At 36.6% G+C, this 20,413-nt stretch overlaps 1 protein-coding gene across 2 annotated transcripts in view; it reads left to right on the forward strand.

Annotated features, from left to right (window-relative positions):
- Window positions 1-20,413, forward strand: part of LOC135219497 (protein tamozhennic-like) — a 260,440-nt gene that overhangs the window by 192,272 nt on the left and 47,755 nt on the right. The window contains exons 6-7 of one of the 2 annotated variants that reach the window (XM_064256309.1): window positions 2,875-3,232; window positions 3,364-3,519. In XM_064256309.1, coding sequence (XP_064112379.1) covers window positions 2,875-3,232; window positions 3,364-3,519 — 514 coding nt within the window. The remainder of the gene's footprint in view (window positions 1-2,874; window positions 3,233-3,363; window positions 3,520-20,413) is intronic. The other variant, XM_064256310.1, reaches the window with a different exon arrangement.

The following is a 20,413-nucleotide window of genomic DNA, read 5'->3' on the forward strand; positions in this document are numbered from 1 at the left end:
TTCCTCAAATAATGGGTAGACATGGTACGGATAAAAATCCGCAAATCCGGAGAACCGAATATGGGGGGCTTCACTGTAAGTCTATGCTGAGCTCTATTTTTAAACATAGAGGAGTAGACCTGTCAGATTTATCAAGTCTTTTGACACGGAGAAACTTAAAGGTCATAAGACGTTGTCTTGGAACCTAGATGTGGTCCTTAAATGGCTGTCGGAACCACACTTTGAACTGTTGAATTTGTGCCCACCTAGAGACTTAAAGAGAAAAACCCTCACTCTGGTAGTCTTGTTCACAGCAAAGAGAGTAAGTGAGCTTCACTTGCTGGACAAGAGAGTGGGTTTTGCTCAATGTAATGCGGTTTGTGCATTAACTCTGGGGTTTTTAGCTAAAACTGAGATCCCTTCCAAGCCTTGGCCTCGTTCTTATGCCATTAAAAGTCTTACGGAGTTGGTAGGTCTGGAAGATGAAGAGAGGTCTTTATGCCCAGTCACACTATTTACAGCAGACAGAGAAGATTTGAGGCCCATCCGATCACCTGTGGTGTTCTGTGAGGAACCCGTCACGCCCTCTGTCTAAGAAGAGGAATCTGATCTTAGAGGCCCATTCTAAGTTGAAAGAATCAGAGTTTGGTTCAATTAAAGCTCACGGAGTAAGGGCAGTTGCTACTTTGCATTCCTTTAAGCATAACCTCTTGTTAGATTCCATTGTCCAAGCGACGTATTGGAAATGTAAGTCAATGTTTATGTGTCAGTACTTGTGAGAAATTGAAACGATTTATGACAATTGCAGTACTCTGGGTCCATTTTGAGTTGCTGGCACGATGTTGGGTAACGGCTCATAGGAGGTCACTCCTTTCTAATTTATTCTCTTCCTCTTCGCCTTGAACAAGGTTGTTGAGTTTTAAGGCGAGTCTGAGGGTACTATGATTGTACTAGGATTATCCATCAGTTTATTTTTTATGGTTGGGTATGGCTTTTAGATATGTCTTGGTGGTGATATAATTACTCTGGTTTTATCATTTTGGTGTTGGTACTGCACCTTGGGCAGGGCCATCTTTGTGTAGACCTTGATAGTCACGGATTATTCCGGGGCTGCATGGATCCCACTAGTGTAGAGGATGACCCTTCGCTATACTGCCACATTTTAACTAGTTAATTTTGGTTTGTAAAGTATGTATATCTTCATGAATCACACCTCCTACAATGTGGAACTCAGCTATGCAACTAATTGGTAAGTTGCATACATAAAAGAGACATTTTTATAATAAAATAAGATTCTATGTATGCTTACCAAGTAGTTACATGATCAGAGCCCTCTCTCCCCCATTAGTGGGTGAGGGTATCGCCTAGCCAATACGTATATGTAGTGCTACCGCAAATTCCAAAATTGTAGCTGCTGACAGTTTGGAAGCTTGGTAAGTATACATAAAATCTTATTTTATTATACAAATATGATTTTTATAATAATAACTTTTTCTATATACTTCCCCAGTAATTATATAATTGGAGTCCACCTTCCTCCCCGCTGATGGACATAAGGCATAAACAAACTGATCTTTCTGCTTACAGCCTTTCCTATACCTCCACTAGTGGGCAGAACTGGTCACCTACACAATAGTTTGAAGTGTTACCTGCAAAATTTTAATTCAAGCTGCTGCATTAAGTGGAACTTATAATGATGTAATTAGAAAAAGTTATTTTATTAAGTTGGTGTCCATAAGTATCAACCCTGATCCTCTGCTGATTTTAGTAGTGGAGGAAACTTGAAGGGTGTGCAGAAAAGGTGGCTCCATGAAGCTGTTATATTCAGAATATGAGAAAGCATTTTGTGGGAATGTTTAAAAAAGTTGAATGGATAGGTAACAGTTGAAAATCGGTGTGTATTGGCTCTGTTTGTATGGTGTATCGTGTCACAACGAGTGCCATAAGAGTTGCTCACAGTATTACAAACATATACATGAACAGAAATGTATGAGAAGTTGATCCAGTTAATATATGGGAAGACTGACAAGACTTTTCTGTTACCTTGGAAATACTAGACTGAAGCAGTGATTGAAAGACCATTAAAAAAGTAAATAAATGCAGTTGATGAAATTGACAGGATTGGTAAATGCTAGTAATTGAAAATAACCCTAGTAGAGAGAGACAACAGAGACTTTTGATGTAAGGTTGTACCTTATTAGTATAATATGTTGCAGAGCATTGGTGGTAACAAACTTAATGACGAAGATTCTGAAAAGGGTCTGTAAAGAATTTCAAGACTGATGATGAGAGAATGTGGTAAGATCATATTTTGAATGAGGCAGTAGCAAGGTTTGATGTGTCAAACAGCAATAAAATAAACAGATCTGAAAAGGGTCTGTAAAGAATTTTTAGACTTATGGTGAGAGAATGTTGGTAAGATCATATTTGAATGAGGCATTAGCAAGGTTGTTGTTGTGTCAGACAACAATAAAATAAACATATCTCAAAGATTGTACTTTGGACATTTGATGAGAAGGAATGAAGATTAGTTAGAAAAGTATCAAGAATGGAAGTAGAGCAACAAAGGTCTGTAATAAAGCCCAGGAAATCATATGATTCCTTTCCTTGTCATAAGGAAAGCTTTTGAGTACTACCTAAGTAATTGATAGTGGAATTGGCTATGAATATTGAATTATTCACTGTACTTATTTTATTGTGTGTATGCTTATAAAATTTTTGTTATCCACAAAGTTTTCTTGTAGCTGGGGTTGAAATGATCAGGAAAGAGGATTACGTAATTTTGAAAATAATTGGTTTTGTATTTTATACTAAAGAGCTGAGACCTGTCAGTGATACTAAATTTAAAACAAACTGAATTGGCATTATAAATAATAAAACACCTTCAACTTTCAGTCAACATCTTCAACTGGGCCACCATTACCAGTCCGTCAGTCATCTACAGGTGGAGCTTCCACTTCTCCAGTGTCAATGCCAGCATCTCATCATCCCATTTCAACACCTCATCAAGTCCAGGAAAAATCCAATAGTGAACAGCATTCTTGTGGAGTTGATGGCAACGTTGGCGATCGGAACAGTTATCACCATCACCACCACTTCCACCATCCCCATCACCACACTAATGGCCATGTATCTCAGCATCCCAGCATAACTGTAGGCCCTTCCCACAACCCTGTGACAGCATCTCAGTCATCAGGACCACAGGCAGCCCCACCTCTGTCATATTCTCGCAGTGCTGATACACCAGACACAGGTAGGCATGACAGCAAACTGGAATTTGTAAAATTACAGAATAAAGTATAGTTAAAAAAGGTTACAGCACAATGTAAGAATTGTAAATTTCAGATGTGCATACTAATGAAACCTTTGTTTGTTCATACACAGAACAAACCTTTGGTCTCAACATAAGGGGAAAATTCCTTAGTCCCTGCTGGAGTCCAGTTGAAAAAAAGTACTACAAAGATTTTGGTGGCAATGGGAGTCAGCCAATAGTTGTGTGGGAGGAGGGCTCAGCCCGACCTGCTTCATCCCAGCTACATGGTGGTGTATCGGTTTTCTCTTTATGTTTGTGTATTTTTGCGAGTGATATTGTGTTATAATATGTAAGTTTTTTGCCTTTTTGGAAAATACGAACTGTTGAACCTTCTAAACAACCCAAGCCTCAGAGAAAATGTGAGGGGGTGGGTAACAACACTGGATACAGACTCCATATCACTTGTAGCAGGTGTAGAGTTAATACTTGTAGCGTGAATAATCCTTAACCCAAGTGTTATATTTTTTCTCCTGAGCAATGGAGGAATTTTGGTGAGAAGATTTAAAAAGAAATCAGCAGCTCCATCTTGGGAATAGCCTATCAGCAGAGGGGGTTTTCATAGGAAATTTTTGTACCCTAAGTTTGTCACCTATTTTTAATAGTAGACCATATGGGTCATCAGAAAAGGCAGTGTAGACTTTTGGCTTGATGGGCATTTGGCAGAAATTCATGCATGTTTTTGGGGTCATTATGACAAAAAAGTGACCTAATATAATGAGTGAAGAAACTTAAAAGTGCCATAACTTCTCTCAGAAGAATGCAAGAATAGTAAATGACTACTCAGAATGTTTATCTCGGAAAGCTCTACGAATTGATAGATAACACAACTTGAAATTTGATTTTAGGGTTACTACAGGTCCAAAGGTCATGAAATTCTAGGTTATCTCCAAATTTTAGTTGTATTGCCATATTTGTCTCTAACTCTGTGGGAGTATTTTGTTCATAAGCAGAACAAACCTTCAGTCTTAACAATAGGATAAATCTTCTAGCACCAGCTGGGAACTGATTAAAAATTATCAAAGATTGTAAATGTAAGGAATATGTGGCAACTGGCATCTGATGCATAGTTGAGGGGGAAGAACGTCAAGAGAGCACTGAATCCAGGAACGCGCCAGTCTTTCTTTAGCTTTCTTGAAGAGTGGATCTTCGCTTTGCTCTCCTCCCCCGAACTTGGTTTTTTACCTAAGCCCGTAGTTTGTTTCATTTGTATTCAGACATTGTTTTATTTATCTTTAATTTGATCTTTTTACACATTTTCTGGAAACTTGGTAATATTTTAGTCTTTCAGAATTTGTGTTTTGGGATGTCCAAGACTTTGGAGGTTCGTGTTGAAGACTTTGGAGGTTCGTGTTGTGGACAAGGTTTACAATGGAACCTTCCCCCTCCCCTATTTGCATTCTTGGGATTCGTTGACTCACTCATTCATGTATTTTATGTGAAACCTATCTAAAAATTATTTGCGGGAAGACTTGCTCATTTGCAGGTTTCTCTGTGGAATGTATCTAAAATATTCGCAGATGAGAATTTTTTCTTACAGCAGGATTCTGTATTTTCATGTTATTTACTGGATAATATGCGACAGTAAATGTTTTAATAATAGTATTAACTGAGTCCGCCGATAGCCGGGGACTGTTTGTATTCACTTTTCCATGGGGAACTTTCACTAATTTGCACATTCTTTCTATTGCCCATCTCTAAAATTATTACTAATTTGCCTTTTTTTCATAGAGCAACAGTATTCACTAATTACGTACTGTATTTTTTCATATTGTGCATGTGACTAAATACTGAATTTTATGATGAAAATTATTTACAGCATACTTATAATATAGCTATGCATCTATTAAGCTCATTCCAGGTTGGGTGGAGAGGCCACTTGGTCTTGTGTTAGTAAACTTATATATGGAGTATTTTCAAAACAGTAAATATACAGTGGTCCCCCCGTATTCGCGGGGGATGCGTACCAGACCCCCCCCGTGAATAGTTAGAACCCGCGAATGTTTGGAACCTCTATAAAAACGCTAAAAACAGCCTATTTTGTTAGTTAAAACTCAAGAAAAACCACTAAAAATTTTCATACTTGGTTTTTTTAATAGTTTTATCACAAAAAGTGCATTTTATGATGAAATTGATCAAAAAAACCAGGAATTTGTGGATATTTCTCATAGAAAAATACCGCGAATGCGCGAATTTTCCGCGAATAATGCAGGGAAACGTTCCCGAGAGAAATCCGCGAATGTGTGAGTCCGCGAATCCGTAGAACGCGAATACGGGGGGTCCACTGTAAACCCTATCAAACCTGCAGATATGATTCGGCTTTGTCATGTAGACGACATCTAAACATACTGGAAAAGCAAGTGGGGCGATTTTGAAATCTCTACAAATATCAAATTCCTTGGTCCTAAGCATAAAATTTTAGATAGAATGGGAAAACAATAATCCCCTTTTTAGATGTCTCAATCATCAGAACTAATAACAGCTACAAATTCACTGTCTTCAGGAAAGCGACATTCTCACTTTCATACATACATTTTTACAGCTATCATAACATTTCAGTTAAACTCAACATAGCAAGTAACTTATTTCTTAGAGCTCTGAGAATTTGCTCCCCAGATTTTCTTAACAACAAACTTGAAACAATCAGATATCAACTTAACTTGTTAAAATACAACAAGTTCATAATAGAAAAAGCCATACATTAAGGAAAGAGCATTTTTTACAAACCCAAAGAAAACAGATAAATGGAAAAATACACAAACAAAATCATAATCCCTCACATGGATAATTTACAAGAGATCACACAAACTTTAGGCCACCCTGACCTTTTCATCTTCACTTATCTGAATACACTGTGGAAATCCTTAATCAGTTTTCAGTAGAAACCAGTTTCCACAGATATAGGTGTTTATGAAATCCCCTGTAGGGATTGTGATAAGTAGTATTACGGTTTTATAGGAAAATCTCTCTTGGAGAGATTAACTCAACATAAACGACCTGTTAGATATTGAGAACATAGTTTAACATGAACCAAACCATGGATTAGAACTCATCCCGAATTTTATACAAGAGCAGCTGTCGATACAAATGTCAGATGGTAGAATATTCACTGATAAAACGACAAGATAATAGGATCAACCTTTCAAATAGAGCCTGGAATTCTGACCATATAGATAATGTCCTCTTTAAGGCAGCGATGAAGAGGATTAGGACAATGAAGAGAACTGACGTTGGCTCAACCTTAACCCCAGGCTTTACCTAAAGGCATATCTCCCACTCTATATTTCGCTAATGTAACTCCTGTCATTTACGGCTTGATAAGTGTGGAAGCTAGTACACCAAAATATAGTCCTTCATTTTAAATCAGAGTGTTTTAATGGGCCTTTTATACTTGAGACATATCCCGTTTTAACAGAAGAATTTATTTTATATACACACACACACACACACACACATATATATATATATATATATATATATATATATATATATATAGATATATTAAAATTAATATACTATTATTATATATTATATATATATATATATATTTATATACTATATATATATATATATCTATATATATATATATATATATATATATATATATATATATATATATATATATATATATATATATATATGTATAACTGAATTACGAAAGTTAGGAACAGGATAAATCCATTAATAAAGATATATGCCACGAAGGAAAATAAACAATGGAGTACCCGCGAGACCTTTCGACGTTCAAACGTCCTTTACTAAGCAGATGAACTGACATACATGAGGAAAAAGACAAAACAAGAAGATTCGTATAACTGACAGATAGGGATTTTATAAAGAGATTAGTACCTAGAATCCAACACACCTGGAAGATGAGTAACCTTCCCAAACAAGCATAAACAATGGGTGCAATTAAAAGTTTTAAGACAATCATCTCAGATACAAGGACAAGACAATTAAAGGATTATAGGTGACAGCTATTCAGAACTTAGGTAAACAAAACCATATTCACAATACATATTCACAATAGTACATGTTAGACATACATTACAAAGAAGATAACTCTAAGGCAACTAATTTTTATTTAATTCGGTAATTATATCTTTGATGTCATTCTTAAACATGTTACAAATACAAGGGTCTAAATGAAAAAGGCCACGACTAACATTGAAATTACAATGAAAAGTAAGTTGTATTAAGCAGATTCTAAAAGATTTCGTGATAAGACATCTCTTGACCTTGCAATTACTGAACTACCAACCCAATTTATTCGGTGGTTGTTTTCACTTAAATGCATGAATATTGCATTAGATGTTTGCCCAGTTTTTACAGAATATTTATGCTGGCTTAGCTTTACTTCTAGGCCCTTGCTAGACTGTCCGAGGTAAAATGAGGGACAATCCATACATGGAATTTTATATATTATGTTGTTGCTTTCTCTGGGGTTATTTTTTATTATCATTCCTTTTAGTGTGTTATTATAGGAAAGAGCAAGGTTGACATTAAAAGCTTTTAACCCTTTAACGCCGATTGGATGTATTAAACGTCGACCAAAATTGTCTGTCGGGTGCCGAACCGACGTATGGTACGTCGACGAAAAAAGTTTTTTTAAAAATTCGCTGAGAAATAGTTATAGGCCTACTAGGCAAAAACTTTTCAATCACGCGCCTTGGGGGATGCTGGGAGCTCACAGATCAAGGCGTTGTTTTGTTTACAATCGTTACCCAGGCGCGCAAGCGTGAATTTCTTTCTTCTCGCACTAAAAAGCATCAGCGACACATCTCAGAAATTATTTCGTCACTTTGCCATAATTTTTGCACCATTTTATATTAGCCGTTACATGGAGTATTATATATGAAAATGTGTGCAATTTCATGTAGAATACAACAAAAAATAACTCATGGTTGTAGCTTTTATCAGTTTTGAAATATTTTCAAATAAATAACGATAAGTGCCAAAATTTCAACCTTCGGTCAAATTTGACTATCGAAATGATTGAAAAACGCAATTTTAACCTAAAACTCTTATATTCTAGTAATATTCAATCATTTACCTTCATTTTGCAACAAATTGGAAGTCTCTAGCACAATATTTCGATTTATGGTTAATTTACGAAAAAAAAACTTTCCTTATGTCCGCGCGGTAGCTCTTCCGAAAAAATCAGAAATTTTTTCGTCCGATTGTCGTAATGTTTGCACCATTTTAAATTAGCCATTACATAAAATTTTATATATGGAAATGTGCGCAATTTCATGTAGAATACAACCTAAAACAACCCATGGTTGTAGCTTTTATCAGTTTTGAAATATTTTCATATAGATAATGATGTGCCAAAATATCAACCTTCGGTCAACTTTGACTTAACCGAAATGGTCTAAAAACACAATTGTAAGCTTAAACTCTTACATTCTAGTAATATTCAATCATTTACCCTTATTTTGCAAATAAATTGGAAGTCTCTAGCACAATATTTCGATTTGTGGTGAATTTATAAAAAAAAACCATTTTCCTTACGTGCGTGGTAACTCTTCCGAAAAAAATCATAAATTTTTTCGTCGGATTTTCGTAATGTTTACACCATTTTAAATTAGCCGTTACATAAAGTTTTATACATGAAAATGTGCGCAATTTCATATAGAATACAACTAAAAACAACCCATGGTTGTAGCTTTTATCAGTTTTGAAATATGTTCATGTAAATAATGATAAGTGCCAAAATTTCAACCTTCGGTCAGCTTTGACTCAACTGAAATAGTAAAAAAATGCAATTGTATGCTAAAACTATTAAATTCTAGTAATATTCAATCATTTACCTTTATTTTGCAACAAATTGGAAGTCTCTAGCACAGTATTTCAATTTATGGTGAATTTATGAAATAAACTTTTATCTTACGTCCGCGCGGTAACTCTTCCGAAAAAATCATAAATTTTTTCGTTCGATTGTCGTAATGTTTGCACCATCTTAAATTAGCTGTTACTTAAAGTTTTATATATGAAAATGTGGGCAATTTCATGTAGAATACAACAAAAAACAACCCATGGTTTTAGCTTTTATCAATTTTGATATATTTTCATACGATAAATAGAAAAAATTCGTCCTTCGGTCAACTTTTGACTTACAGTGTAGTAATATTCAATCAATTACCTTCATTTTGCAACAGACGCGAAGTCTCTAGCACAATATTTTGATTTATGGTGAATTTTTTAAAACTGCCTTTTTTTACGTCCGCACGTTACCAATTCATGCATCATTTTGTGATAATATTTTCTCCTGTGTTGCCTTGATCGTTTTATAATGTGTTATATACCAAAATGATCGCAATTTATTGTACAATATAACGAAAAAAATTAACTCATTAGCTTTAACCGTTTTGCTCACAGCACGATTTGTATACAATTATATATGAAATTTTTTTTTTTGCGCTGTCATATATTCCAATATTTATATATGATGATGATATTTTTTCCATTTCTGATGGTTGCATATTAAACTTCAGGCAATGACAAAAAAGGAGCCAAAAATGAACTCTTAATCTTGAAAACTAAATGTGCTGTGATTTAAAAAAAAAAAAAAAACATTTTTTCCGCTTCGGCGCTCACTCGCGAACGCCGCCGCCATACAGTAGACGATTTTTAAAATACCGCTTGGGCTTTTAAGGGTTACCAATGATTTAATGGTTTCAAATCCGTTAAAATAAGGCAAACTGAGAATGTTCTTAGAATTTTCTTTCTGTGTGTTACACTATAAAACTTTCTGTGGGCTTTATTATAACAAATATCTAATATATGTGAAGGATAGCATAAATCTTTCCCTACTTTTCTTATGTATTCAATTTCTTGATCCAATTATTGGGGACTGACATGCGCAGTGCTCGTAAAACCATAGAAGAAAAAATTGATATTTTTATGTTAAGATGGTGGCCGGAGAGGAAATGAACATAAGTCAAGTTGTTGGTCGGTTTCCTATAAATACTGAATTTACATTGAAATGGTTCTCTATGTATCAAAACATCTAAGAAAGGGAGGTAGTTGTCTTTTTCTAATTCTTAGAGTAAATCATTTACATCAATATCGACAGGCAGAACAGCTAAAATATCATCAACATAATGATACCACTTTACAGGAATATAAATGATATTAGGTAAGTAGCGTTTTTCAAAGAATTCCATGTACAAGTTTGAGAGTAGTGGTGATAAAGGATTTTATGGAGGAGTTATGGAGTGCCATTTGACAACGTCTGTGTGTGTGAGAGAGAGAGAGAGAGAGAGAGAGAGAGATAGAGCGAGAGAGAGAGAGAATGAGAGAGCGATAGAGAGAGAGAGAGAGAGAGAGAGAGAGAGAGAGGGTGTAATTGCTGTATGGATAGTTAACGACTGTATTGGCTGGTAGTGAGTTCTGACTGGGTTGTCTGCTGGTAGAGATCAGAGTTCTGAGTTTTTTTTTTTTGAGTCAGTCTTTGGTGAGAGCTGGTGTTGATAAGAAGTTTGGACAGCAGTTTGTTGGAGGAATTGAAAGTCAGCTAAGTTGTGTTTTGTTTGTTGTTTAGTTGTTGTTTTGTCAGTTGATATTGTTGCTTAAGAGTTGTTGTGCTGTAAGGTCTTTGTTGAGTTGTATGTGAGTTCCTGTTATTCTTTGGTGTTGTTAGTGGGTGTGTATGTTGCCTTTTTTTGTATTGTTGTTTTTTTGTGTTGGTAATTGTTTGTGCATTGGTCTTTTGTTTTGTTGTTGAGTTTTTGTTGTTATGTGTGAAGTTGTGGTTGTGTTCCTTGGTTGTTTGCTGTGTTGTTAGGTTGTGGTTGTGTTTCTTGGTTGTTGTTGGTGTTGTTGTTGTTGGTGTCCCAGTGACCTTAACCAGCGGACAGCACAGGATAGCCCGGAGTATCTGGAGAGTTGGTAAGTACGTGTGTTTTGTGTGTGTGTGTGTGTGTGTGTGTGTGTGTAGCTATAGGTCAATTGTCCTGCATGTATTTTGTTGAGTAAAGAAGAAAGTGTGACTGGGGTGGGTTGGGTAGCAGGAGTGATTAGGTTAATGTGGGGAGGGTTTTGAAACTTGTTTTTTCTAGCTTGTGATCCTGCCACAATTTTCCATTGCCATGCCAAATATTTGTTGATAAAATTCACCATTGAATATAAACTTACAATCACAAATGCACAAACTCGCGAGTGAAATAATGTGACTTTTAGGTAGAGGTAATTCATGCTGAGTTAGTTCATTACTAAGATATTCTAAAATAGAGTCTATAGGGACTTTAGTAAAAAGAGAACATACATCAAAACTAATGAATCTGCCAGTAGGGCAAAGAGCAATTTTGTTTATCAACTAAATCTAGAGAATTATATATATGAGAATCGGAGATGGTTCCAACTAACGGGGACAAGATCTTAGTGATATATTTCGAAAGTTTATATGAAATTGAACCAAAAGTACTGGTAATAGGCCGCATAGGGTTATTTTCTTTTTGCATTTTGACTAATCTGTACAAGTAAGGTAGCGAAGGAGATTTGACTGACAATTTGCCTAGTAGTTCTGTTTTATCTTTAAGGATATTTTTCACTGTGCCATTTAAGTTTTTTATGACTTGATCAAGGGGATTTTTTGTTAGTTTTTTATAAGTCACATCATCCTCCAGTAGGGCTTGCATACGTGATATGTAGTCAGCTTTATCTAAAATTACTATACTATTTGACTTATCAGCTTTTGTAATGTGGATAGTATTGTCCTTTTTAAGATCGGTCCAACTTTTCTTCTGGCGAGCAGGGAAGTTACTTTTATGCTTAATGTTGGCAGCTCCGTAAACAATACCTTTAATCATGTCAACATAATTTTGAGGAAGATCACAATATTTTTCAAATTTACTTAAGGATGACGCAATCATTAAAGCAGAAGGTCGACTTGTTATAAAGAAAGATAAACCATATCTAAACCCACTCACAACATTTTCACTTATTTGTTTACTAGATAGGTTAACAACACAATCTTGACTCTTGACATGCACAATTAGTCCAATCACTGCTATCAATAAGATTTTTTAGTTTTCTGTCGAGTTTCCTTTTCAGGGCATCTGTAGTCCTACATAGTTTTTTGTAAATTTCCCATCGCAGCGAGTCCTTCCAGTCAGCCGGGATGGAATGATTGAAAGAGATAATTGTTTTGCCAGTTCCTTGAATTTTTCCTTCTCTTCTTGCTTGGCAGCTGCTATGTGCTGTTTCAACATCATGGCACAAAATTCATTGAATGGGTGCTTGTCATAACTTCTTGGACGGCATGGCAGCAAGGATTTAGGGAGCACTTGTTCAGAAAAGCACTTCTTCAAGAACTTAAGACTAATTCTGGTCGAATGTGCAGCCACAAGAGACTTGGAGAAGGTAGTGACGACACATCTCAAAAGAGGAAACAGAATAGTGAAAGTAAACATGGCCCTCATTATGTATAACTGAATCATGAAAGTTAGGAACGTGATAAATCCATAAATAAAGATATATGCCACGAAGGAAAAGAAACAACCGAGTATCTGTGAGACCTTTCGACGTTCAAACGTCCTTTACTAAGCAGATAAAGTTCTAGCTGAAGCTGAGAAAGCTGAGAAAGCTGCTGATGACTAGTATCGTGCAACGGCATCAAGGCTAAAACTCCAGTAAAGTTATGCCATCAAAACAGATAAAATCGAGAGAAAATCAGTTTAATCAAAACTACTGGGCTTGAAACAACAAATTGTACTGTTGTTTTCACGCCAATGAAAGCTAAATAACGTAAAGTTTGTATTGCAATGAAATCAATTGAAAATGTCAAACGGAATCACTTCTTTTTTTTTTTTTTTTTTTTTTTTTTTTTTTTTTTTTTTTTTTTTTTTTTTTACCCTGCTCCCTATGCAGTCTGTTGTGCAAGTCATATTTGGATTTAAAAAATTTTTGTATAATGAAAAATGACCCTGTCCCATATAAGTAAAGTACATACTTAGATATTCGTTTATGCTAACTTGAAGCAAGAAAATTTGCACGGAATTGAGTTAAATATGGCAAAATAAATTCGTATTCGCCATCAGCTGATTTCCAAACCAAAATATTGACTGTCATGTTATTATTTTATAAAATGATAATATGAGAATACACAATATTATTGGTGTAGTGAAGTAATCTATAGCTTTTTAAAAGAATTGTGGAAAAGATGCATATTCGTTACATTTCATGTCTTTTTCTTTATTTTATCTTTTTTTGTACTGAATTACCATAGTCAGAATGTATTGAACCTCTAGACTTGGCTTATGTTAACCCTTTAACGCCGAAGGGGTATAATAAAAATCGTCTCCCGTATGCCGGGGGGCTCGGGGCTCTCGGAGTGAGCGCCAAAGCGGAAAAAATATATTATTTTTAAAATCACAGCGCGCTTAGTTTTCAAGATTAAGAGTTCATTTTTGGCTCCTTTTTTTGTCATTGCCTGAAGTTTAGTATGCAACCATCAGAAATGAAAATAAATATAATTATCATATATAAATAATGTGATATATGATAGCGCAAAAACAAAATTTCATATATAATTGTATTCAAATCGCGCTGTGAGCAAAGCGGTTAAAGCTAACGAGTTAATATTTTTTCGTTGTATTGTACACTAAATTGCGATCATTTTGGTATATAACACGTCAAAGCAACACAGAGAAAATATTATCACAAAATGATGCATGAATTCGTAACGCGTGGACATAAATTTTTTTTTTTTTTTCAAAAATTCACCATAAATCAAAATATTGTTCTAGAGACTTCCAATTTGTTTCAAAATTAAGATAAATGATTGAATATGACTATACTGTAAGAGATTTAGCTTACAATTGCAGTTTTCGACCATTTCGGACGAGTTAAAGTAGACCGAATGTCAAATTTTTAAATATTTTTTTATATGCAAATATTTCAAAAATGAGAAAAGCTACAACCTTCAATTATTTTTTTTGTATTCTACATAAAATTGTGCACATTTTCATACATAAAACTCTATGAATCGCCTAATATGAAACAGAGCAAATATTACGAGAATGCGACGTACGCATTTAGGAGATTTGTGGTGCTGAGGGAAGAAAAGTTTTTTTTTTAATTCACCATAAATCTAAATATTGTGCTAGACTTCGAATTTGTTTCAAAATGAAGATAAATGACTGAATATTACTAGACTAAGAGTTTTAGCTTACAATTGCGCTTTTCGACCATTTCGGTAGAGTCAAAGTTGACTGAACATGGTTTTTTTCTATTTCTCGTGAATTATATGCAAATATTTCGAAAATGAGAAAAGCTACAACCTTCAATTATTTTAGGTTGTATTCTACAGGAAATTGTGCACATTTTCATGTATAAACCTTTATGTAACGGCTAATTTAAAATGGTGCAAACATTACGACAATCGGACAAAAAATTTCTGATTTTTTTCGGAAGTTACCGCGCGGACGTAAGGAAAATGATTTTTTTTTCATAAATTCACCATAAATCGAAATATTGTGCTAGTGACTTCCAATTTGTTGCAAAATGAAGGTAAATGATTGAATATTACTAGAATATAAGAGTGTTAGCTTGCAATTGCGTTTTTCGACCATTTTGATAGAGTCAAAGTTGACCGAAGATTGAAATTTTGGCACTTATTGTTATTTATATAAAAATATTTCAAAGCTGATGAAAGCTACAACCATGAGTTATTTTTAGTTTTATTCTACATGAAATTATGCACATTTTCATATATAAAACTTTATGTAACGGCTAATATAAAATGGTGCAAAAATTATGTCAAAGTGCGAGAAGAAAGAAATTCACACTTGCACGCCTGGGTAACGATTGTAAACAAAACAACGCCTTGATCCGTGAGCTCCCAGCATCCCCCAAGGCGCGTGATTCAAAAGTTTTCACCTGGCAGGCCTATAAGTATTTTTCCGCAAATTTTTTAAAAAACTTTTTATTTTGACGTACCATACATCCAATCTGCACCCAACAGACAATTTATGTCAACGTATAATACGTCCAATTGGCGTTTAAGGGTTAATAATTGCAGTGTCGTACATGTAGTATAGAGTATACTGTAGGCTAGACTACTGTATTTGTACGTATAATATAGTGTTCCCACCTTGTTCGCGGGGATGGGTATCAGACACCCCGCGAACAATTAGAACTCCCCTCTGAAAATGCTTATATGTCTGACTATCTTGATAGTTCAGATACCAAATGTATACTTAAAGTATCATCCTACATCAAATATACCATTGAATTGGTATTATTAATATCATTCCAGTCATCTGAAGCATTTTACCATTAGTAATTATATATTATAATATTTAATTATATATATATTTATATATATTAGTATAATATATATATATCTATATATATATATATATATATATAGAGCCAATAACAGAGAGAGAGAGAGAGAGAGAGAGAGAGAGAGAGAGAGAGAGAGAGAGAGAGAGAGAGAGAATAACTCCATATATCGAAAGATTAAAATGAACTTCTATAGGTAACAATTCTTCCCCTCCCATAAATACATATATCTATTCCAGAGAAGAGAGAAAGAGAGGCCTGAACAAGTATCTATTTGTTTGTCTATCAATTCTTTTGCTGATAGAGAGAGAGAGAGAGAGAGAGAGAGAGAGATAAAAAAAGAAAGAAATAGAAACACCAAATTTATACCTTATGTAACATCCTACGTTAAATTTACCTTTAATTATTTTCGTATTACTGTATTAATCTTTAAGATTGTATTACTATAATTTCAAAGTAATTTTAAACATTAGTACCCTTAAAGGTATATAGGTATATACATATGTACTTCTAACACCTGCAAGTTCCTTGTTGGACGAGTTGATTTCACGCTCGGCTACCAATCCAGTGGTCCGAAGTTCTATTCTTGGCTCGGCCAACGTGGAACTAGAGAAATTTATTTCTGGTGATAGAAATTCATTTCTCGATATAATGTGGTTCAGATCCCACAATAAACTGTAGGTCCCGTTGCTAGGTAACCAGTTGGTTCCTAGCTATGTCAAAATATCTAATCCTTCGGGATTAGGAGAACTATTAATCAGCTCAGTGGTCTGGTAAAACTAAGATATACTTATTTTAACACTCGCAGCCAAGAGTGAGAGAGAGAGAGAAAGAGAGAGAGAGAGAATTATCACTGACATATGTACGTATCTTGTGGAGAGAGAGAGAGTTATCACTGACATATGTACGTATCTTGTGGAGAGAGAGAGAGAGTTATCACTGACATATGTACGTATCTTGTGGAGATAGAGTTATCACTGACATATGTACGTATCTTGTGGAGAGAGAGTTATCACTGACATATGTATGTATCTTGTGGAGAGAGAGAGAGAGAGAGAGAGAGAGAGAGAGAGAGAGAAGAGAGAAATTGCATAAAAACCATTATAATCTTTGACCATTATATGGCACTGATCCCCTCCCCTGTCACATTACTCGACAAATTTGACAGCTTCCCGAGTTCCAGCTTCTGTGGATTTGAGAGAAGGTAGGGAAATGTATACAACAAAGAAAGAGGAAGGGAAGAATTTTCATTTGAAATTACAGTTATTATATTATTATTATTATTATTTGAAAATATTAATAAACACATACATCTAACTTAAAAATTCTCACTTCTCAGTTAGAGAGAGAAATTAATCCTTATGCAAGTGAAATGGAAAGGTTATTTTTATCCCTTTGAAATACTACCACATACAAATTTTGTAATTACAGTTATATTATTATTATTATTATTATTATTATTATTATTATTATTATTATTATTATTATTACTGAAAATATCAATAAACATATTACATACTAGTACCATAAAAATTCTTTCATTTCAGTAAAAGAAAGAAAAGAGAGAAAGAGAGAGTGAATGTGTGTTTATATCTCTTCTCTCAGAAATGTTAATTTACGTACATACACTTCTAACGCTTCCAGCAAAACTGAGAGAGAGAGATACCACTATGACACATATCTTGTGTGGCAAAAGAGAGAGAGAGAGTGAGTTATCCTTATTTAAAAGAGTGAAATGGATACATTATTGTATTTCTTTAAAATGCTATCACATATGAATTATTATTATTATTAATAATAATAATATTATTATTATTATTATTATTATTATTATTATTATTATTTGAAAGTATTAATAAACACATAATACATGTAATATAAAAATTCTCTTGTCTCAGTAAGAGAAAGAGAGAGAGAGAGAGGTTACATGAACACTTAGTGGCAATAACACAACAGCTCCTCCCCCTTCCTGTCACATTACTTGATATATTTGACAGCTTTAGTACCTGGAGTTAGGAAGAGAAGGCTGGGATTTCCTTCGTTCTACATAATTTTTTGAATTTATAAACTAAAATCTTACTAATCCACTGTAGTATTTTCTTTAAATAATTGATATTATTGCTGTTTACACTAATATTAATATTTGAAAATAGTAAATGATATATTTATCATACAAAAAACATGCATCTCTGTGGAGAGAGAGAGAGAGAGAGAGAGAGAGAGAGAGAGAGAGAGAGAGAGAGAGAGAGAGAGAGAGAGAGAGAGAATTATTATTTTTATGTGATATTTAATTTGATTAAACTCACTAATACAGTATTAATCAATATCAATATTATTTGAAAATTAGTTACTCATTTTTGTATCATAAAAATGTGTTTAGTCATGAAAATAATATCAAAATACACTAATTAGCAACTATGTTCGTCGGAAAACCCTGCGAATAGGCTAATTTCCTGCAGATAATGGGTAGTTATGGTCCAGAGAGAAATCCTGTTGGTCCTTTACAATATGGATTACTTAAGGTGAAGCCTGGACGTGGCCGCTGAATCTTCAAACAAGGCAGTATGGTAGTTAACTACCAGTCCAGTTGTTGGTTGTCATCCGACAGGGAGTGAGCGCTCCAATTTGCTTTTGGCCACCGTCGTGCCTTAGCTGTTTTCTTCACTTTTATCCCCGTGGGATTTTTCCTTTTTGTTTTGTGTGACTGTTGGATTAAATGGAGAATTAAGAAACACTTGACTTACTGCCTCTGCTGCCTTCTGCCCCCTACCGATGTTGCCCTGGGGTAGACAGTAGGAAATGCAACAAAATTTGTGCCTCGGTGGATGTTGACCCTCACACACTGTGTGCTTCATGTCTGGGTTATGAGTGTGATGGTTTGGTAACTTTTACGGAGTGTTCCTCTTGGTCTGCTGCCCAGTGGGGGAAGTTTGCAGGGAGGAAGAGTTATGTCACAAAGTCCAAATCCTTTGGGGGGGGGGAGCGTTTAGCCCTCTTCCACCCTTGTTCTTGACCCTTCTTCCCCTTACTTCTCCCCTACGATTGCCCTGCATTCGCAGCCATCCCTTTGGGGGAGCCCTCTCTCTCCCCTTGCCCTTTCGAGGAGTCTGGGGGGGGAAGGGGGAGGGAGCAGCTTCTGCCTCGGGCCTGAGTAATGCTCCCTGTGGGATCCCGCCTTACCCTGAAGGATCTCCTTCGGAGCAAGGATGGACACCCCCCACCCAACTTTTGCTTCTGCAGGTGAGGTGTCTTGGGGTTGGACCAGGCCTGGTCTTCCCTGGGACTCGTGGACCCTCCATGGGTGACAGCACTGCTAGCTCACTTGCATCGCACTCCCAGCAACACGGCCACGCACTCGGTGGTCACTGCTACTATGACCACTACTATGACCACAACCTCCCAACCCAGCTACTTCACTCCCCCACACCTGGTCTGGTTGCATCCAATCTACGAGCATGACTCCTTCCTTGGGTGGCAATCATCAACTACTGCCTCCTCTCAACTTCCTGATGCCATCCCCTGGGTTCCTACCATCCCTGATGTCCCCTGACATGACAGCGATGGCAGCAATGCCCTTTATGGGTACTGCCCCACATCACACACTCCAGATAGCGGCTCGGGTTCTGCCTCTGTTCCTGCTGCCAATTCTGTAGCTGCCAGACCTGCTCCCATTCCTGGACCTGTTCCTGACCCTGCTACTGCTCCTGTTCCCAGGGCAGCTCATTTGATGTTCCCTGGATGGCCCTGACTTCTATTCTGCAAAAGCTGTCAAAGAGGAAGTCGAAGAAGAAGAGATCAAGAAAGGTGTCGTCATCTTCCTCTTCGTTGTCGTCTTCATCTGCCTCCTCCTCACCTCCCCCTTCAAAGGTCTTACAACCTGAGAAGAGGAAGGTAGCCTCTCTGCCCCCTAAGAAGTCTCATGTCAAGATTTCAAAGGGCCTGCATTCCCCCTCCAGGGGTAGGCAGTTAGCTCTCTCGTCAGCTCTCCCACTCCCTTGCAAGTGTGAACCGAGACCCCGCCTTCAGGGCCGAGGGCCTCAGGAGCCTTTGAAGCACAAGCGAAGGTTCGTTCTCCACCCCCGGGTTCTAAAGGAACTGCCTATGGAACTGGGGCCATGTCGGGATCTCGTTCACAAGATTCCCTGAATATGCAACCTTTCAAGGAAAGTAGCACATCCACTGCCAAGAACAGGGGACCAGTCCTCCATTGGGATGGTGGCACGTGACGAGAGAAGGGATCGAGCCGTGGCTCGGCCCCACTTGCAAAGACCAAGCCTGGTTCTTTGTCAGAAGCCACAAATGTTGCTTCTGTACCTAAGGAAGGAGCAACAGGTGAGACTAAGAGGAAGTCCCCTGTTCATTCCTCTTCACCAGGGGCTTCGGCCTCAAAGAGCACTGGGGTGCGTTGTGAGGACGATGCGCATTCTCGCCAGGCAGGGGGCCACATCTGTGCAGGCAGCAGCACTGCTCACAAGGCCGCTGCTCCCACCAGTGCTGCTACCAGTCCTGATACCAGTCGTGCTACTAGCACTGCTGCAGCGCAGCAAGAGCAGTCGCATTCTCCTTGGGAGTCCACTTTGTCTGTACGATCACGCTCTCCTAGATGCATGCACGTTTCACCACTGCAGGTTGGTGCAAGGGTGTGGCTCGCCCCCCATGGCAGCAGTGCTGCAAGTGGGAGATAAGGCACCTGATCCACCTCTCCTATTCCCTCTACTTCCTCGAGATACACTGGGAGGGGCGAGGAGAATAGAAGGAACCCCATGGAAGAGCCAGCAACAGCGGCCTACGTCCCAGGAGTCTTAGGACCCCATTGAACATATGCTCAAGTTG

Source organism: Macrobrachium nipponense, chromosome 1 (assembly GCF_015104395.2).
Source record: "Macrobrachium nipponense isolate FS-2020 chromosome 1, ASM1510439v2, whole genome shotgun sequence".
Lineage (NCBI taxonomy): Eukaryota > Metazoa > Arthropoda > Malacostraca > Decapoda > Palaemonidae > Macrobrachium > Macrobrachium nipponense.